The 23,150-nt window shown below is 35.0% G+C and overlaps 1 protein-coding gene across 1 annotated transcript; it reads right to left on the bottom strand.

Annotated features, from left to right (window-relative positions):
* Window positions 1-2,603: 2,603 nt before the first annotated feature.
* Window positions 2,604-22,393, bottom strand: LOC149817020 (uncharacterized). The gene is made up of 2 exons (XM_089986858.1): window positions 22,211-22,393; window positions 2,604-2,928 (listed from the first exon to the last, which is right to left on the bottom strand). The coding sequence occupies exons 1-2, from the start codon at window positions 22,391-22,393 to the stop codon at window positions 2,662-2,664; spliced, it is 450 nt and encodes a 149-aa protein (XP_089842984.1). The 3' UTR covers window positions 2,604-2,661.
* Between the last annotated feature and the right edge of the window lie 757 nt (window positions 22,394-23,150).

The following is a 23,150-nucleotide window of genomic DNA, read 5'->3' as shown; positions in this document are numbered from 1 at the left end:
GAGTCCGATAGAAAAAGTTAAAACCCGAGTACGGATCCGACTAGCTTAAAACCCAATATTTACAGTTAAATTGGGTTTGGGTTTTATTCTGATTCGGTTTTTAATCGGATTCAGGTTGGGTTTCAATGCAAAACTGATGAATCTGACCTCCTATTTTCAATCTGATACGCATTTGGCTACCGAACCTGACTAATCAGATTCGAATTCGGGTTGGATGTCGGATTACATCCTACCTGTTGACATCCCTATGTGTGTGTGAGCATGTGTGCGTGCATGTGTGTAAATATTTGCTGCTATTGGTCATACTGTACCATTTAGTAAATTTTGGTGTTTTTTCATCTTTTTAAATTTTTTTAATCAAATCCTACGGTTGTAATCTACATGGTTTGCGTAGTAAAAATGGTGTTGGATCTTGTGTTAGGAGTGTGTAAGTAGGTTTTGACCTTGATCTGACTTATGTATGTATGTGAGTGTGTGCGCGTGTGTGCAAATATTGGCTCCTATTGCCAACAGGGGGCCTCCACTTGTAGGCAGGAGTAGTTAGTGCACGTCACTTCATGTTGGGACGTTGCAAGTTCGAAACCCAATGGTATGATTGTATAACTGGTAAGAGTCTGCCTAACCCTAGTCAAAAGATATATATACTGGCTGCTATTACCAATTGCCTGGCAGAAGCAGTTAGCGCAAGTCACCTTGTGGTGCAACGTTGCAAGTTCCAACACCAAATGGTATGGTTGTATAACTGGTAGGGGTATGCCTAACCCAGCTTTCTCTGTCAAAAAAAAATGGCTGCACTATTTAATAAAATTTGGTGTTTTTTTCATCTAACAAAAATAAAGCAACCCACCACCCAGGGTGGTATCCCATGTGGTAAGCAGGAGGTCCTGAGGCCCAGATTTGAATTCCTCTGACACATGAGGCTTAAGATATCTGGTAGGGGTCTGCCTAACCCAGCTTGCCTATCAAAAATAAATAAAACAACCCATTTGTCCCCACAAAATAGCCGTTACAAAATTAAATAACATGATAAAATCATGATATTTTTCCTTTAAACGTTATTGTGGTGATATTTTGAGAAATTGTAATATTTTCATTAAAATTTGATTTCCTGCAAAATATCATGATATTTTGATAACCAAAGTATTGAACTCTTTACAATATTTTCAAAATATTACCTATATTTATCACTATGCTAGCAGGCTGAGATTCATCTCAAGCTCGGGTAGGATATTGAACTCTGCCAAATGGAACGAGCGGAGCCTCCCAACTCCGTTCCGAACTCCTCACCCCCTTCCAACTTTGGCAACCAAACGGCGGAGTGGGGTTCCCGAAAATCGCCATCTCCCCTTCCATCTCAAGCTTTTTGCTAAAGAAAACAACCATCTTTAATCAAATGCTCCATGAACTCGTTAAGGAAGCTCTTCTTTTTTAATCGGACCAATAAACTAGATGAACTTGATGAATCTAAGTGTTTTTTTTTTAACCTTTTAATAACTGTATACAATAAAGAATGCATTGTAGATAAATAAACATATAATATTAAATTTCATCAATATAACAAAAATAATTAACTTATAGACATAAATTATATAGGACAAAATCCAATGGAATCACTTTAATTATTTTTAATTACGCAATTGGTGAATTATAAAAATATCATGATTTTCAATAAAAAATTATTTTCTTATCATATCACACCAAAATCTATAGCTATGTTCGTCCAAAAGGTGCACTACAACATTAGAAGTGCCAACAGAAAATCTTGGTAACCTTTTTAACTTTACATGAGGATTTGATCAATATCTAGTGGATTGGAATAATTAGTTGCTATAGTAAAGCTTCAGAAAAGAAAATGGCAGCTACAAGAACTAAACATTCTTCAGTCTGCGTAATGAGGCTAAAGCAAGCCACATACCAAACACAACTGCAGTGTACTGGCGAGTTCATGAACGCATCTGAAAAACATATGAACTCATGAACCTGGCCTGGTTTCTTGTTATGCTAACATAGTCGCTCAACTAACTTCACAGGGCTCTGCTCATCTGGTAAGAGCGGCCAGTGAACAACACCAAGATGAAGAGACACCGCAGGTTCAAAACTCATGGGATGCACGTCCTTGCCGCAAGGTCAAAGCTGGATGTACTCCCCAGTGGATAAGGGGGACCTTAGGTTTTACCCAGTGAGCTCGATGATAGTAGAGAGAAGTGGTTTTTCTCCAGCATAGCTAAAAAACACACACATACACCCAACTGCAGCCAAATGCCATTGAATTTCTTGTTATTGTCACATATTCACTCAACTGAAGCAGCCAAAATTCCAAGAAGTTTTTGTATATATGTTAACCACTTCATTTGGATCCAAGCCATTATCTTTAAACTTCCCAAACAGGATGAACCAACAAAAAATGAAAAAGTATAGACATCAATCATCCAAGATTTCCAGAGTGGAAAACAAAACAGATTCCACGCAAGTAATGCAAATAAATATCTAGCTTATTCAGCTAAACAGATTTTGCATTGGAACTCCAGAAAAAGAACGCTGTCATACCAAAATATCCTCGATGTCTGTTATACGAAAATATCCTTTTTCGATGAAATGAGGCTTGAGCAAGCTATACGCCATGGATACCAGTTCCATGAAACTGATATGAAAGGCCTAGGATTACTGATAGGTAGTCTCTTCCACCTCGTAATCATCATCATCATCATCGTCATTGTCATCAACTTCATCTTCTTCATCATATAAGAAGCTATGCTGATACTTGCTGAAATCACCCCTTAGGCCTTCCTCGTTAACAAAGTCCAAACCATATTTAGTATCTCTATGCTTGACTAGAAGCCAACGCAGCAAGCGGCTTTCTTTGTTCAGGTAATGGAGTTCCTTGTTTAAGTTGGGAGTCACCATCACTGTCAACTGCATCAGCTGGCCCTGTACAAGCACCAAGGTATGCTTCTGAGGGGGATCTTATTGATTATGTAAGATTGGTATATTTAGGCTAAGTTGGTAGACAGATATACAAATAAGCCAATCTGCCAGACCCCGCACAAATTCATGCAGTGTACGAGAGAGACCCAGCCCAACAACCACAAATTATCCTTTCTCATAGATGGGCAGCGGCTCATCATTGATAAAAAATAAACAATTAATAATAAGTGCATCTTTTGACACAAAAATACTGCCAACAGGTGCTTCAAGTGATAACTTTAAAAATACTCGTGAAAATGTTGCTTTTCATATTAAACACCTAGTACATCATGTAATATTATGTATCATGACTTGATTTATGATTATCCTTGAGTTGGATATATCGTTGTTTACATCTAATTCATATGTATACAAATTAGAAAGTACATTTTGAAATAGCTAGCAATAGCCATTGAAGATGCAACATGTTCAAGTGTCCTAAATGCCGTGGACATCAGAGAGTACAAACAAGCCATGGGTCATGTCCAAATTCCAAAATACCTATACATGGGTAATCCATGCTCATTCTTTTATGTCCAGCCTTAGCTTCTATATTTTGTCCAATTAATTTTCAAAAGATGCTAGTCGTGCATCAGTGAGATCCAGAATATAGCACAGCTTTTGTAGTTGCTCAGATTTAGCTCCTAAATTCTACTTTGCAATCAGAATCACATACAGCAGCAAAGCTTTTCATGTGTGGAACCTCATATGTATGCCGCTGAGATGCTTTTGCTTAATTATACTAGAGCATTTGATGGAATCCTGATACTCGATCATTTCAGATATGAACTATTTAACTAATAAAAGGAACAGATGGAATAGAATTGATTTTGTTGCAGTAAATACACTTACAAATACTCAGTACATCACTACATCAACAAATTCACCCCATATAAAAAACCAAGGGTTTCCAAATGCAGACCCCATCTCTTGCCCCATGTTCCAAAAGCCATGCTTTTAAAAATGATGTTTTAGGACCATCCTTTTAGAAAATAATCAGAAAAAGACTTGATGGAGTTTCATGGTTAAGATGCATATGAAATATCTCTGTTATCCTTATAGAAATTATTTGACCCTTACGTTATTATACAAGAGGGGCAGTTCAGTAAATTTAATATAAGCAACGGTGCTGCTAACCTGATGCTAATAAGGCTTAGGCCCTTATTTGTTTATTTCATCAAAATGATAGAACCAATCTTGTGTTCTGAATCACCACCAAGTCAGTTTGGTTTAAATTGTATCCTCCCGACCCAATCCATCTAGGTCATCACTGTTGGATTGGTTTCCAACCATGCACCTAGCAAACTTCCCAATGCTAGAAACTTGTTTATTGTAAGTTCAAGTAGGTTTTACCTATGCAAACAACACAACCTATCCCTCACCATTCTCATTCCCATCATCCTAGATCAGCTTCACACATGCCAACTCTGGTGGAGTAACCATCCCTACCTCACCAAATCATAAACCAGAGATAGAATTCCCATCTCTATATCCACCTCAATTAGCACCTTCCTGTTACCAAGACCCTCAACTTAACTATCACAGGGACAGCCTTCCTTAGATGTTCTCAAAGCCTTGAGACAGTAGATCCTTACCCATGACGTAAAGATAATCAAATTATAAAAAAAAGACTAGAAATATCTAATGTGATTTACTATACAACAACAACAACAATTACGCCTTCATCCCAAAACAATTGGGGTCGGAGATATGAACCAAAAAAGAAAATCATTCTGGGTCTTCCACATGAATCCTTCTCTTCCAATCATTTCTATCCAATGCCATGTCCTCGGTGAGGTTCAAAGCATTCATATCCTTTCCTATCACCTCCAGGCCTACCCCGACCTCTATTAACTAATATATTTTCCCATTTCTCCATCCTTCTAATTGGAGCATCATTAGGCCTTCGCCGAATATGTCCAAACCACCGTAAACGATTCTCTCTCATCTTATTTTCAATGGGTGCAACGCCTACCTTCTTACATATCACCTCGTTCTGAATCTTGTCTTTTATTGTATTTCCACACATCCATCTCAACATACGCATCTCAGCTAAACTCATTTTTTGAATATGATGTCTCTTGGCAGCCCAACATTCCTGACCATATAGTAAAGCGGGCCTAATAGTCGTCCTATAAAACTTTCCCTTCAACCGCAATGGCATTCTACGATCATACTGTTAGAAAGTGACTTTGAATACATTAGGTTCAATAATGAACTCATACACATGCACATAAAGTGCGAATATACCCACTAAAGGGAACAACACAAGCACATAATGTGCTAATACATAAACCCACAAAAGAGGCAAAATATGACTTAAAGTCATAAGTTGAATATCATTGAAGAAAAAAAGGAAGAAGAGGGTAAAAACCCAATACAATGGAGCAAATGCTCCTCCAAGGAGTGAAGAATACAAAGGGAGAGACCCCTATTTATAACACAAGAGAGGAGCCACATAGGGGGCTCCCAAAGGAGTCGTTGGGAGCCCCCAACGGTCACATTTGTGACCGTTGGAGGCTCCCCAACGACTCTTTGGGGAGCCTCCCTAGGTGGCGCAAACCACAAAAATAAAAATAAAAAGAAACTAAAAAATAAAAGAAAAATTACATGTATATTCCAATTGAAATATGCGTAAATTGACAAATTACAAGAATACCCTTGAGGGTATTTTAGGAAGAGAAAATATATATATATATATATATATATATATATATACATATATATATATATATATATATTTATATTTATATATATATATATATAAATAGAGATACGTATGCATATATATGTATATGTATCTTTATATATATATATATATACATGTACATTTAAGGATTATATTTCAATATACATATATGTGTACGAGTACACATATTTTAACACCCCCCCTCAATCTTTGCAGGGAAACGAAAAGATTGAAAAAAGGCGCAAGACTCCAAGAGGCTTCCGTAAGGATGCTATTGAAACTTGTAAATGCCTTCTTCCAATTGCCTTCTAATGGTGAACACATTCCCCGATCCATTCAGGGTACTTCTTTTTATCCTATCTCCAAGATCCTGTGGAATAACAACAAAGAACAAGTAAAAAATATCTTTGCACTTTACTCAAATGGAACATTCCTAACAAGGTTAATTGAAACCATATCGAATGACTCATCCGTAAAACCATGGTGCAAAATTATAACTTATGCATAGAAATTTAAAGCACATGATAGGATAATTACTTTAACATGAAAAGAAAAATTAGAAAACCAAAGTTTCAAAATCATATATCATGTTAACGAGTGAACGAAAATGGATTGCAATAATGCATAATGCATTCATAAGGTCCAATATTGGACAAACACAACCCCATAATGGGGAATAACAAAATGGTCCACTAAGGGACACCACAATAAGCCTACGAAGAGGCATAAGCTACATATGCTTTAATGAAAGAGGGCCTAAAAGGCCATAATGAGCATATGCATATACTATCATAAAATGAATTAACACTTAAAGAAATCATTAATGATCATGCTTCAAACATACTTTAGTCAAAATGAACACAAGAGTTCAAAAGGTTTTAAAATCATTTAGGAGGCAAAATAATGAGTAGAGAACTTTACATATTTAGAAAAATCTCACTCAAATGACAAAAAACTCATTTTGCATAAGACCATAAGCACTTAATATATAGATTAAATGCAAAAAATATCAATTTGATTTTAAAGTGTGCATATCAAAGATATGATTCACTAAAAGAAAGCAACATATGAATGAAATTTCATAAGTTTCAATAATAGTTCATCCATTACAAGCAACTACCTCATTAGTCCTCCAAAAACCCATAAATCAAGTGTATAAGCTACAAGATCAAGAATAAATAACATGCCATTAAAGGCCAAAGACACACACAAAGGTGTGCAAAAGAACCTCTTGTCTACATGTAATAATACTTGACATGAGTGCATCAACGACAAGAACAAGAGAATACCCACCAACATGAACCAAAAGTATCTCTTGTCTACGTAAAAATACACTCAAGACCAAATATGTTCAGCTACTAGAACAAGAGTATCAAGCCAACCATGGGCTAAAACACAATACGTCTCTTGTCTACATAAGATGACACTTGAAATGAGTGAAAGAAGCCAACCATGGGCACACATCTCAGCGACTAGAACAAGGACACAAATGCCAACATAGGAAAAAATCACACACCATGGTGTGAATCAACGTGTCTTGTCTACATATAATAATACTTAAGACAAGTGTGTTCAGCTACTAGACCAAGAGAACAAAAGCCAACAAAGGGCTACCAACACACAAAGGTGTAATAATATGTCTTGTCTACATATGATGACACTTAGATAAGGGGCATAAAAGGAGAAGACTTTTGAGGTAATAAAACTTGTAATGACAAACATATAAATAAAACCTTGAATCAATAGAACACTATTCTTCAAAAAGAATACCCATAACAATAATATTTTGAAATAAATGTGTGAATATACACACACCAAGAACACTTGTGCACAGAAGCACAAAACACAAATGTGCAAACACACTCATAAGATTTATAAACAATAAAAGGTTGGGCAATAATCCCAAAAACCTTGATTTTAATATACCTTAAAACATTTAAGGTTTTAAAAATCATATATCCATCACATTTATATATAAATAAGAGCATCCATAAGATCAATGGCCAAAAGAAAGAGAAAACGAGTGTCACACTCATAATTAGAGATCATATAACAAATCATTTTAGAGTCCCAAGGTGCCCATAACTCACCTCAACAACCATCTTTAATATGGCAAGTGGACAATCTAAAATGACATAACACAAGGTGCCCATAACTCACCTCAACAAACATCTCTAATATAACAATAAGGCCATAAAAGGATTGATGCATCATATAACCTATGTCACATGGGTGCGGGTGCGGGTGCGGGTGCGGGTGCGACACGGGTGCGGCACAATTTTAAAATTTTTGGACACGGGGACTCGGCAAAATATATATATATATATATATATATATATATATATATATATATATATATATATATATATATATATATAATTTTATTGAGCTTGTTGAAAACATTTATACGGTATTGACTTTTCCTGTTATGTGAGATTTTTGTGATTCATCTTCTCAAAATTTACTAAGTGTGTTAAATAATTTCTAGTTTAAAATATCATGGAGATGGAAGCCTTTTTATTAACTGAAACATTCTTTTCTTTAGGTATTGGATTTCTTCAATAGTCGCATGGATGCACAAAATGTATTTATTTTATTTTATTTTTAAAATGCCACAGTGTGATTGTGCACAGGCACAGTCCACAGCACTGTGACTGTGCACAGTCACAGTCATAGTCACAGTCACAGACTGTGCGACTGTGCACTGTGCACAGTTTGTGACTGTGCACACTGCACAGCCTGTGACTGTGCACAGTCACAGTCTATGACTGCAGCACAGTCACAGTCTGTGACTCTTTTTATATATATTTTTTTAAATAAAAAATATAAAAATTTGATTTTTTAGGGACATTTTTGGACTCGGTCAAAGTTGACCGAGTCCAAAATGTAGACGGACTCGGCCTGGACTCGTTGACCGAGTCCGGGCCGAGTCCGAAGCCGCACCCGTGTCGGGGCGTGTCGACTCGGGTGCGGCACCTCCTTAGCCGAGTCCGTGTGACATAGATAACTTATGATGGATAAAATAAGTGTCATAAAAGGCAAAAATACTTTTTCAACAAACATAATGATATAAAGAAATCATCTTGGGATAATCAAGACACTCAAGCTTATAACAAAGGAATTACAAGAACCGTAACGGTTTTCAAAGAGAGCTTTAACACAATACTTAAAGAAAGAATATTCAAAAGTACTTGAAAATTTATAGAATTGGGATTAAATCCCATACAACAAGCTTTAATATTCTTTGATTGAGATGAGATATGCGGAAACGTATAAAGTGCTATAAGTACTTACAATGTTTTATAATGACTAAACAAAAGAGTCAATATCTAAATTCATTATATTTTCCCAAATAGAAATGTGCACAAAAGCTTCACATGTAAAAATTGTCTATGACAAGACAATACGCATACGAGCACAAATACTTTAGAAAAGATGTGCACGAAGGCACTCTCACAACACTTGAACAAAGTACGCAAAAGCGTAAAAATAATAAACATGCACTATTGCATGTATTTTATAGAAAGAACAAAATGCTTGAGACTCTCAAGCTTTAATTATGCAATTATATGCTTGACACATGCAATTTAAGACAAAGAAGACCATATTACGGCCAACGTAGGCATCTCAAGAGGTTTTGAAACCTTATGTGAAAAATACAAACCAACAAGTTTATAAAGTTGCATCCTTAAAAGAAAAGTCAAAATTAATGAAATCTTTTATACCAAAAGATGCAATAGATACACTATGCATTCGATATAGTGTGAGAAGTTCTTTTAAAAGATCTTTCCTAATGAACACAATGGTTCATACAACATATTTATCACAAACAATTTTTCAAAATTATTTTAAATAATCAACAAACATTGAAAGGCCTTTCTCATAAATAGTTATCATTAACAAGAACTACTTAGGATTCATAAAAAGGTAAACAACAAAGATTTAGATGTGAGAGAATCTCATACAAGAATTCTATCAAATTTTTCACAAAAGATGCACTAAAATCCATAAACAAAAGAGGAACTCAAAACAAATTAGGCTTTATACGAGAGTCAAGAGTTTTTAAGCAAAGATCATTAATTTAGCAAGAAATCATATATAATTTTTAAAAGTTAACTTATAGGTCAATCATGAAATACTTATGTAAAAATCATAAATCTCTCATAATTGAAGACAATTTTGAAAAACATAAATTACTATTATATGTGATGAGTAATCGATAAATATATAAACAAGAATTATATATTTGGACAACAAACAAGTTTACCAAAAAAAGAGATATTTTAAAATATACGAACACATGAAATGTGAAAAGAAATGATTCAACTATCATAATCACTAAATGTACAAAATATATGCAAGAAAAATAGTTTCATAATGCATAATGTGTTAGGAAAAGAGATACATACCGGAAACTTAAGAAAAAAAAAGAGGAACAATGAATACTTCACCATTTCTTGAGCAACACGCTTTCTGTTGCACCAAAGGACAACCCCATCGTGACCTTGCTCTGATACCATGTTAGAAAGTGGCTTTGAATACATTAGGTTCAATAATGAACCCATACACATGCACATAAAGTGCGAATATACCCACTAAAGGGAACAACACAAGCACATAATGTGCTAACACATAAACCCACAAAAGGGGCAAAATATGACTTAAAGTCATAAGTTGAATATCATTGAAGAAAAAAAAGGAAGAAGAGGGTAAAAACCCAATACAATGGAGCAAATGCTCCTCCAAGGAGTGAAGAATACAAAGGGGGAGACCCCTATTTATAACACAAGAGAGGAGCCACATAGGGGGCTCCCAAAGGAGTCGTTGGGAGCCCCCAACGGTCACATTTGTGACCGTTGGGGGCTCCCCAACGACTCTTTGGGGAGCCTCCCTAGGTGGCGCAAACCACAAAAAAAAAAGAAACTAAAAAATAAAAGAAAAATTACATGCATATTCCAATTGGAATATGCGTAAAATGACAAATTACAAGAATACCCTTGAGGGTATTTTAGGAAGAGAAAATATATATATATAAATAGAGATACGTATACATATATATGTATACGTATCTTTATATATATATATATATATATATATATATATATATATATATATATATAAGGATTATATTTCAATATACATATATGTGTACGAGTACACATATTTTAACACGCACAACACTCCAGTTGCACTTTTCCATTTCATCCACCCAACCTTTATCCTATGATTTACATCTCCATCAATTTCTCCATACTTTTGAATGATAGATCCCAAATATTTGAAACAATCATCCACCGGTATTTCTTGCTCACCAAGTTTCACTACACTCCCATCACTCCTTCGTTGCTTACTAAACCGACATTACATGTATTCTGTCTTACTCTTACTCAACTTAAAACCTCTTGCTTCCAATGTCTGTCTCCATAATTCTAACTTAGCATTAACCCCAGTTCTAGACTCATCAATCAAAACAATATCATCAGCAAACAACATACACCAGGGCACATTTTCTTGAATTGATCTCGTAAGCTCATCCATCACTATAGCAAATAGGAAAGGGCTTAAAGCAGATCCTTGATGTAACCCAACCATTATAGGAAAATTGGTTGTCACCCCTCCACAAGTGCGAACATTGGTTATTACTCCTTCATACATATCCTTAATTATACTAATGTACTTGAGAGAAACACCTTTCTTCATCATTGTCCACCAGAGAACGTCCCTAGGTACTCTATCGTATGCCTTCTCCAAATCAATAAAAACCATATGCAAATCTTTGTTCCTCTATCTATTTCTCTCAATAAGTTGTCTAAGAAAATGTATAGCTTCCATAGTTGATCTTCTAGGCATAAAACCAAATTGATTCTTCGATATCATGACAACCTTCCTCAACCTAGACTCAATCACCCTCTCCCAAAGTTTCATAGTATGACTCATGAGTTTTATACCACGATAGTTTGTGCAATCTTGTATATCACCCTTATTCTTATATAGAGGCACCAAAGTACTCTTCCTCCACTCATTAGGCATCTTATTTGTCCGCCAAATCTTGTTAAAAGATTTGTCAACCATTCTAAAACTTTATCTCCCAAGCATTTTCAAGCCTCGATAGGTATACCATCTGGGCTAACTGCCCTTCTTGATTTCATTTTCTTCAAAGCCTCTGCAATTTCTTTCTTTTGAATCTTGCGCATGAAGTCACGATTCATCTCATGAAAAGGAATGGAGAAGTCTCCAAGATCTTGAGCATGACTTTCATTAAATAGTTTATCAAAATAATCTTTTCATCTCTCCTTAATCTCCTCATCTTTGACTAAAACCCTTTGTGTTTCATCTTTGATACATCTAACCATACCCAGATCCCTCGATTTCCTATCTCTCATCATTGCAAGCCTATAAATATCCTTCTCGCCCTCTTTGGTATTCAACTTGTCATAAACCTCCTTATATATCTTATCTCTCGCGTTCCGAACTACTTTTTTAGCTTCCTTCTTTGCTATCATATACTTCTTCAAATTCTCATTATCACGACTCTTAGTTAGATTTCTATAACACTCTCTTTTAACCTTAATAGCTAATTTGACATCCTCGTTCCACCACGATGTATCCTTACCTAGCGGTGCACCGCCTTTAGACTCACCCAATACCTCCTTAGCCACCTTACTCATGCCACCCGCTATCTTATTCCACATTGATTTTGAATCCTCCTTGAGACACCAATCAGCTTCCTTAACTATCTGCTCTACAAACATTCCTTGTTTAGCTCCTTTCAGTGCCCACCACTTAATTCTAGGATCTATCCTATGTCTATCCCTTTTGCGGCATTGTCTAATTCTAAGATCTAAAATTAAGACTCTATGTTGTGTAGCTACACTTTCTCCAGGTATAACCTTACAATCGATGCAACAACCCCTATCTCTCTTTCTAAGTAGGAAAAAATCTATCTGACTCATATTAACCCCACTTTTAAATGTTACTAGGTGAGACTCCCTCTTCCTAAACCAAGTGTTTGCTAAGATCATATCATAGGACAAACCAAAATCTAAAATCCTTTCTCCACTTTCGTTTCTTTTTCCTATACCATAGCCTCCATGGATACTCTCAAATCCATCCCTACTAATGCCTACATGCCCATTAAGGTCACCGCCGATGAAAAGCCTTTCTCTATAAGATATCCCTTGTACTACTCCATCTAAATCTTCCCAAAATTGACACTTAATGGAATCATCTAAACCTACTTGAGGTGCATAAACACTAATAATATTAATAATATTTGAACCTAATACTAATTTAATAAGTAAAATCCTATCACCCTTCCTACGGACCTCAACTACATAATTTATAAACTCACGACTCATAACAATCCCTACTTCATTCCTATTTCTATTCTTATTTATTCCTGTATGCCAAATCTTATATCCCCAAGGTTCTATCACTTTTGTTTTCTCACCTACCCATTTGGTCTCTTGTAGACATAAAATATCAATCTTTCTCCTACACATAACATCTACTAACTCTACCAACTTACCAGTTAAAGATCCTATGTTCCAGGTGGCTAACCTAATTTTATGTTCTTGGACTAACTTCTTTACCCCCACCCGTCCAACAAAGTGAGGGAACCCTTGCCTATTTGACACCACACCCGGGCGCCGGTGTGACGCGTCGCTTCCGGGCGATGACCTAGCAACCCTTGCCCATTTATCACTGCCTCCGGGCCTATAGAGTACAACGCGTCGCTCAGTAGGGAACGCCCCAACGAAATTCTCATATTGGTTCATATTCATAGGGTATGACTAAGTTTTTATGTTGGCTGTCACAGGCCTACCGCAACCCTCCTCCTTTATCCGGGCTTGGGACCGGCAGTGTATAAACAGTTATACACAGGTGGAGTGTATATAATGTGATTTACTATGAAAATGAAAAATAATAATAATCTAAAATTGAACTATAAAACATAAAACATTAGAAAAAACTAAGATTTAATTTATCAGTCTCTCAACTCATCACTTATTGATGCCCTTTATTTCCTATCAACAAGAAACCCAATTCTCACAAATTTACCACATGGATCCTTATCAATCAATATCTGCTCCATATATCTAGAACCACCGGAGACTAATTACATCATATTCTTGAACACTAACTAGATCTGAAATCCCTGTGCCTGCACTACAACTTAGAAACAAAGCCAAATAATCCCCCATTGGATAGGTCTTAATGTGCAGTTTCTATTAAGGTAAATTCTGCAGTTTCCTATACGTTTTGGGAAATTCTATCTATAGGTGCACATATCTGTTATACCTGAACCTTCATTTAGAAATAACTTAAGAGGTAGCATTTAGTATCCATAGAATTTACTTCCAGGCAAAAATTGAAATAAGTTCTTGTCAACAAATGAGTATAGTTGCTGTTTGAAACTAAAGTCAACACAGTTTGAGACCCGGTGATTCCTTTTCCAAAACATCCATTATGGCGTAAAGATAGCCATCATCTTACAGAAAAGGCCTATGTTGCCCGTTTTGCATGTGTGCTTTAGTGTCTATACCAGAGTTACCAGAAGCTTCTTAAATAGGTGGGAAGCCCGCTTCCCAGAAACTCGCTTCGGAAGTGCGATACTCTTCACTTCCGAAACTTGATGAGAATCTCGTGTTAAGATTAAATGTATATATACATAGTATAGTATATATGTATATGTATGTATATAGTATATATGTATATGTTCACATGTATACATATATATATTTTTATATACATACAATATGTATATATTATATATATTTATTATAATATATATAAATATATATATTTACAATATATATATATTGGGACTAAGTCAAACAAGTTGACTTAGTCTCAACGGCTAGAAATTCTAGCCGTTGGGAGGCTTCTCCCTTTTGGCTATTGAGAGGACTTTCTCTCTTCCTCCCTTTCTCTATAAAAAAGGGTGTATGTTATGTGTAAGGTTGGCAGAGTGATGGGTAGTATTAGGTATTTTATGTGTGCTTTGAGAGTTATGTAGCAAGGAACTTGTAATTTTTTCTTTTGTTTCTCTAGTGTCCATTATGACTAGAGTTATTAAATGTAATTTTCCTTTAATATTCTTAATATCCATTATTAATGGAATTGTCCATTCACTATTTTTCATGTAACCTTTTAGCTCTTATGTTTTTATCCAAATGTTTTTATGTTCTTAGAGACCATTATGAAGTGTGTTGGGATCCGTGTCATTTCATGACATGGTATCAGAGTCTTGACATCATGGTCTTATAAAGGATTTGTATTTATGAATGGTATGGACTCAAGGATTTCGTATTCTAGTATGTATCATTGTCATTCTAACTTTATATATATGGTAGGTGGTTTTTCTAAATGGGTTATGTTAATATTACATAACCACAATAGAGAAACACATTTAATATTTTAAAATATGCCTTCGAGTATATGATAACAAGCCATGCTTAATACTCATAAAAATTACTCGAGGCATATACCAAGAGATGTCACATTAATTTTGAAATAATCTTACTTAATAAGTGGTATAATGATAGAGCCATGTCACTCAGATGTACATGAAATAACACATTTATATGATGATAAAAAGGGCCTCTATGATAGCATAATATCTTGGTCTCATAATTAAAAATAATCTAAAGAAATATCACAATATATTAACAATCCCAAGGTAGTTTATGCATACACATACATTAAGAAACATTCAAACATGAAATTTAATATTTTGCAAAATAGGATTTTAAGAAATCACATATCTTGGCAAAAATATAGTTTTTCACTATATATTCATAATTCAAAAACATATATTTAATATATCAAAAGATAATAATCTTTATGTATTCTAATTTCAAAAGAAAAACATGTAATATTAACATAACCCATTTAGAAAAACCGCCTACCATACATATAAAGTTAGAAAGACAATGATACATACTACTTCCTCTTGAGCATTGTTAAAACTTTTTTTTTATACTTATCATTTAGTCCTTGGTGGATTTATGTGTTTTTTGTCCATTGGTAATTTATTGATTCGGAAACTTGTGCACTCTTGCAACTCCTAATGGTTTCTCTCTTATGCTTTGATATTTTTCTTAGAAATTTCATATTTGTTATATGACATATATGGGTTCATGATTAGAGATCATATGTGCCCTTGTCTCTTTGATGATACTTATTAACCTTTTTTATGTGATGTGCTTAGTGCACTTGTTTGTTTTTGGTAGATTTATGATCCCTTCTCTATGTAGAGTGCTCATATTGAGCACGACTCGTTAAAATTTGTGAAAATTGTCATAAGATATCATGTATTGTATAGAATTGAAATATTATTGTGCATATGATTGCATAAATTCTTATGCAAAGATTTTTTACCTAACTTTATTGAATTTGATTTGAAACTTATTTTTTCAAATTGAATGTTTGATATAAACTCACCTATTTGAAAAATGAATTATGTGAATATTTATTGTCTTCTCATGATTTTGTCCATCACAAAATTTTATATATGATGCATCATCTCTCTTGGCCTTATTGTTGTGTTAGGGTTAGTCATTGAGGTGAGTTATGTATGCACCTCATGCCATATTATCAATCTAGATTCTCAAGGGTTATAAGTGATGTGTTGTCACTTGTCTTGAGTTTGATTGATGGTTGATTGGCCTCTGAACCCATTATTGTTGGTATTCTGAGTTAGCCGTTGAGGTGAGTTATGTGTGCACTTCAAATCATCTAATCAATATGCAATTATCAAAGTTTATGAGTGGCGTGTTGACACCAATCTTGGATCTGATTGATAGTTTGATTGGCCTCTGGATCTATATATGCTTTTGTTGATTCAGAGATGTTTGTTGGGGTGAATTGTGTGCCTCGTTTTATGTCAGTTTAGATTGTCAACTTATAGTTTGACTCTAATTGACAGTTGTTTGATCTGTGGATTTGAGTGTGTTGTATCACTCATTTGTTGTATGGTCATTGTTATTATAGATGCTTGTAACTCTGTTTAATTGTGATAACTATCTATTTTTTAAACCATGGTGTTTCGAAAGATGGTTAAAATTGATATTTTTATTGATAACATTAGTGTGTTTTTATTACAAGTTTTCTTACCTCGAGAGTTTTCTCCTTTTTATGCCTCTTATTTAAGTGTCATTATATGTAGACAAGAAATGATTGTGCATACATTCGTGTGTGTTTTTAGCCCATTGTTGGCATTGAAATTATACTCTTGATTTAGTTATTGATACACTTTTTTTTAGTGTCATTATATGTAGACAAGAGATGTTTATTCATACATTCGTGTGTGAGTTTAGCCCATCGTTGGCTTTGTGATTATGCTCTTGTTCTAGTCGTTGATACACTTGTTTCGAGTATCATTATATGTAGATGGGATGTTTATACACACTTTCGTGTGTGTCTTCGTCCCTTTAGTGACATTATATTTGTGCTCATGGTCTAGTCGTTGATACACTTGATTTTTGAGGATTGAAAATCAAGTGAGGTGATTGCTTGTGATGGTTAAACTAGTATTTTAATTTGCAAAGTTCATTTATTATGATGTATGAGATTTTTAAAATCTCTTCGTAATTTTTCTAAACTCATTTACTCTTTTATGATAAATGATTGTTCAAATATTTTCATGCATTTTGCATTGTATATGCTTTAGTTGCATGAGTTATTCCATGATTAATTGTCTTGCCTAATTTACATAAGGTTATGTTTTTTCAAGCATATATTCAATAGACAATTTTGGGATGAAGGCGTAGTTGTTGTTGTTGTATATTCAATAGACAAATATATATATATATATATATATATATATATATATATTTGCTTGGGTTGCCCTTGGTTGGCTCTTTGTATTGTCTCATAGTGGACTTATGCTTTGTATTGTGTCTTCGTATCTTTGTGGTGTTCATGCTTGGACTTGTTTGTGATTTTGCAGTTTATTTTTTGTAATTTCGTGTATTTCATTACATGCTTTTCTAAACATTTCATTAGTGAAATCTCTTATGTGTTTGCCCATAGTGGTTATTGTGTGTATTTGACACTTGGTATTATCTTTTAAAAAAATATATATTTTTTAACACTTGTCTTTTATGTCTTCCGCTATGTAAAATTTTGTAATTTTAACTCTTTTGTGAGTCATTTCTTTAATAATCATATGTTTTATGTGATAAATATATGTGTATTCACTTTAAATAATGCATATTTTCATGTATGATTAAAATGATAAAAGTTTATCATATTTGAAATTAATGTTTTGCTCACTTTAAATGATGTTAAATTAAATAGTTTTTATATATTGTGTGCTTGGCCATCATCTCTCCATAATATATAGCTAATATAATTATCCTTTGAAATATTCTTAAGATATATTTTTGTATAGTTGGTTGTTTTGTTAGCTCTATTTACAGGTTTTCAAGGATTGATGATAATTAAAGATCCCCTCTGTAATGGAGCATATAATATAGCACCTCCTGAAGGAAGCAATGAATGAAAGAAACTGATGAAGACAAGTAATGGGTTGCTTATTTGTATTTGCAAATTTACAGTGAGTCACTGTAAGTTTGAGGGGGGGTGTTAAGATTAAATGTATCTTTTTGTACACACACACACACACACACACACACACACATATATATATATATATATATATATATATATATATATATATATATATATTGTTATTTGTATATATACATACTTATGTATATAGTATAGTATATATGTATATGTTCACATGTATACGTATATATTTTTATATACATATAATATATATATATAATATATTTATTATAATATATATATATACAATATATATATATATATTGGGACTAAGTCAATGGTCAGAATTCTAGCTATTGGGAGGCTTCTCCTTTTTGGCTATTGAGGACTTCCTCCCTTTTTCCTCTATAAATAAAGGGTGTGTGTATATGTAAGGCAGAGAAAGTGATGGGTAGTATTAGATATTATATGTGTGCTTTGAGAGTTATGTAGTGAGGAACGTATGTAATTTTTTCTTTTGTTTCTCAAATGTCCATTATGAATGGAATTGTTCATTCACTATTTTTCATGTAACCTTTTAGCTCTCATGTTTTTATCCAAATGTTTTCATGTTCTTGGAGGCCAATATGGAGTGCATTGGGATCCATGCCATTTCATGACATCTCGATTCTCCCATGCTTCCCACATGCTTCATCTATTCTTCTTATATATTCTCTCACTCTACTTTTCATGGTTTTTAAGTGTTTCCTCTCACGCTTCTCACTCACTTCCATGTGTTTTCTCTAAATTGGCCGTCATCATTTTTAGATTTTGTTAAAAATTTAATTCTTACACTAAAAAATCATGAAATTTAAGAAAAGTTACTTTTATTTTACTTTTTATTTGTGTTACATTTCGATTCCCATTCAATTCTTATATTGTTTTTTATCCATCATTTCCCGCTTCATATACATTTTAAAATGCATCACTTCTCGCTTTAGCTTCCCGTATCGTTTTCCGCTTTCGCTTCCTAGTCTGGCAACCTTGGTCTATACATCTACGCATGCGTGTCTTTAGTGGCACTTTGGTGATTTTTTTATGATTCACATAAGCAAATTTCATTAATTTGTCTTTCACCAAATTATAATTTTAAACATAAAAATTGATTTATACATTATTCGTACTCAATATATATTACAGAGGTCTGACTAAGTCCTTAATAATGTTCAAAAAATACTTTTCAAACTAATCACAATGAACAAAAAGAGAATAACCTTCATTGTCAGTGTGGATTTATCCTAGGGCTGGAGAAGCGCGCTTCCCCGAAGCACGTTTCGAAAGAGTGAAACCTGGCGCTTCCGAAATGTGTTGGGAAGCACTAAAAAAATTGAAAAGCATGCTTCCCATTTAGGGTAAGCACACTTCCCCGTTAATGGGAAGCTCGCTTCCCCTTCTTTTTCCTTTTTTTTTTGTTTTTTCCTTTTTTTTCTTTTTTTCCCCCTTTTTCACTTCCCCCTCGCTTCCGGTTTGCATCTCTTTTCGCTTCCAACACAATTCCTAGTTCACTTCTAAATCGTCTTGCGCTTCCCGCTTCTTAAAATTTTGGAAGTGCCTCGCTTCTCGAATCATTTCCCGCCAGTGTTTTAAAACTCGTTGACTCGGCTCGGCTCGCCCCTCCAGCGAGTCAACCCGGCAAGGCAAACTTGGTTTGCCAAAACTCGGGCTTGACTCGGGCTTGACTCGGCTTGACTCGGCCTGACTCGGGCGAGTTTTGGGATGTTTGAAATTTGTTTTTTGAGTTTCAAATTACAGTTTCGAAATATATAAGTACATATATTTTAACAAGGGTTACCCCCAGATTTTGTATAAAAAAGAAAATAAAAATCATTTAAAGATAAAAAAGCATTTAAATCCATAGAATAAAATCGCCATGTTGTTCGAACTACTGTTCACCCTGTGTTATCAACTTATTCTAGCAAAATATTTTAAAGAAATGATTCTCACTATATATGGCGGGTCAATTGTGCCTATGGGAAGTCACATTTAGGTTTCATCATCCATTTGTTATGTGAACAAGCATTGTACATATTCAAATATTAGTAGTCTTTTTATAGTTGTGCCATTAATATGTTTCCTGCATAGTTTTATACATGAGAAAATTGCTTATTTATGTTGATATTGGGCATTCTGTAAACTTTCAATATGCACATATATCCCTGTTTTACATTTATGGATTTGTTAGAGAGGGAATTAAAACTTTTAAAACAAGCTAGCATATATGATTGGCCATTTTAGGAACCTTAGGTAGTAGCAGACTGAACTCATGGTGACCAAATCCTCTAATTCAAGTCATGAATTAGTCAAAGTGCTTGTATAGATATCAAATTCAATTATTCAAGCAAACCTCTATAGCTCTTTGCAGTTGTTTTTATATTCTTACAGACGTTTGGAGACTATGTTTACTCAAAAACATGGTTTCAGACAAATTATATATTGTTTTTCTTTTAAAATCAAAAGTTAACAAAACCCGGTCCGAGTCACCGAGTTGACCCGCCGAGTCACGAGTCAATAAAGAACGAGTCGAGTTCCGAGTCACGGGTTTTAAAACCTTGCTTCCCACCCCTACTTCCCTGACTGGAAACTCTGTTATCCCTAGTGGTTGTATGCCTTTTATAAGAGCCAGTAACATCTATGTTTCACCCAATTCAAGTTGGCTTCAACCTTGGCTTTGGCTTTAAATGACTCTATTGAGTCTAGGTTCATTTCTACGTCCAATTTTAGATTTAGACTTTGCTTTGGATTCAAATACAATACCTTATGTTGATTGAGTTGCCAAAAATTATACAAGTTTGGGCCCAAGTTGGATCAATTGTAAAGAGCTAATGTGCATATGGATGTTGATAAAAGACAAAAATGTTCCAATAAGTGCTTTGTGTTTCATACATGTAGACGATCTCATATTATAAAAACTATCCACAATTATGGATGATGGGATTATATTAGAAAGGGGTGCACCTTGACCACTCTACTACTTTTTCCTATTAAATAACTTAAATAGAAAAAAAATCATAACATGCTCAATGTGCTTTTGAGTGGAGAGTGATAGCCTCGTGCCCAAGAAACTAGAATACTTCTTGCTATAAATTCTTGTGCCAAATTCCTTTGAGTTCTTTTTAAGTTCTACCATTGTCTTCAACAGGTTCTGTTGGCTCCTTGCTATCCTTTTGCATCTCCAAAAGTGCCATCTGATACATCAAAATAGTGGGAAGACTGAAATTGTTTCCATCTTGGAGTTGGGGCTTCTTGGAATCCTTTTACACTGTAGAAAAGTCTACAGAAGTCATAAGACTATTCTATTCAAGTAGGTGTTTGCATGCACCCACTTATCAAGAACACTGGTATAAGAGCGTGCATCCACACAACCACGAAGCGAGCAATCATCAGACGTGCTTTCAAGCCAATAATTTCTTATACTTAATGTTTTGTTTAGCCCAATAGATCCAACAATTCTTCAAAATCATTGCCACAATTGCTTTGAGACCAAATCGTTTCCATCATAAGAAGTGCGCCCCAAGCTTCACAAGTAGAAATGATATTCCCAGGCATTTCCATATATAAGAATCTTGTCCAAGCTGTTCCTCCAAAATGCACTTTCCACAACCTGATCATTCGATGATACTCTCACTAGAACTATGGAATCATTCTATTGCACTTATACAAGCAATTCAAAAGCATTATTAGTGCACAACTGAAGTTTTAAGGTTGAAATGAGTCCCGTTCCTTTCCCAAAAAAGAACATAAATGTATTTTCCACGATCAAACGAAGCCAAGAATAAGAATACCCAACAATCAAAAGAAAATAATAAATAAGCCAAGTACAAGAATAACCCACGATCAAAGGAAGCGCAATAAAAACAATCCAAACACCCAATATGAAGAACAGAAAGAATTTTCAACATGGTGCATAAAATCTATACAAACCTCGCCAATAAAGATCAAAATATGCACTAAAAAGACATTCTTCTCCGAAAGTTTCAAAGTAGGGAAATGCAGACCACTCACCTGGTAGTATCTGTCGTCTAATTTCTTGATCCCATACCCCAAATGAATCTTTCCGAATGATTTCATATCCGTGACAACCCCATTTCTTTTGCAGACATGGTTCCCCACTCTTGCCACCAAATCAATGAGGGCTGCCTTCTCTATGTGGGGCTTCAGCAGAAGCATACAATCATAGAGCGGCATTATTTCTGCAATGTTCCCTTCGAAAAACGAACTCCCACAAGACGGAAGGCCCAGAACTTATCAATGACAGAATACCCACAAAGATGGAAGTAAGCACTATCTTCACATTTCAGAGCATTTCAGAGAGAGAGAGAAGCTCACCAGGAACAGGGCCCACGCCGCAGCAAAAGAAGAGTAAGGTACTTTCGGTAGGGGTGGCAATCGGGTCGGGTCGGGTTGGCGGGTCAGCATACCTCAACACGAACCCGACCCGTTTATTAAACGGGTCGACTGTGGCAAACACGAAACCGACCCATTTATTAATGGGGTAACCCCACACGACACGGTTAACCCGTTTAATAAACAGGTTGGCGGGTCGGGTTCGGGTAAACGGTTGGCGGGCGGGTCAGGTTCGGGTAAACGGGTTGACCCACCCGCCTAACCCGTTTATTTTAGGTCAGCCGGGTTGGCATACCCCTAACATGAACCCGACCCGTTTAATAAACAGGTTAGGCGGATCAACCCGTTTACGACATGAACCCGTTTAAGCCGAACCCGAACTCGGCTAAGAAGCGGGTTGGCGGGTCGGGTTGGCAGGTCGTGTCAGATTTTACCACCCCTAACTTTTGGTGCCCGCGTGCTTCGGTTCTTTTAAAAGTCGCGCTTGTATAATTATTATCGAAATTTCTATTATGAATTACGACACTTTTAGTAGTCGATACTCTCAGTCTCTCTCGTCCCACAGGATGCCATGCTAAGTAGCTTTCCTAATTTCTCT

The sequence above is a fragment of the Nuphar pumila genome, chromosome 14 (assembly GCF_984573655.1).
Source record: "Nuphar pumila chromosome 14, dmNupPumi1.hap1.1, whole genome shotgun sequence".
Lineage (NCBI taxonomy): Eukaryota > Viridiplantae > Streptophyta > Magnoliopsida > Nymphaeales > Nymphaeaceae > Nuphar > Nuphar pumila.
Note: the sequence above shows the minus strand (reverse complement) of the source record. Positions and strands in the feature narration are given on the sequence as shown.

Coding starts and splice junctions, on each gene's coding strand:
- LOC149817020 (XM_089986858.1), bottom strand. CDS start 22,393: ATGCCGCTCTATGATTGTATGCTTCTGCTGAAGCCCCACATAGAGAAG. Junction 2,929..22,210: donor TAGACGACAGATACTACCAG/GTGAGTGGTCTG, acceptor GTGCTTGTACAG/GGCCAGCTGATGCAGTTGAC.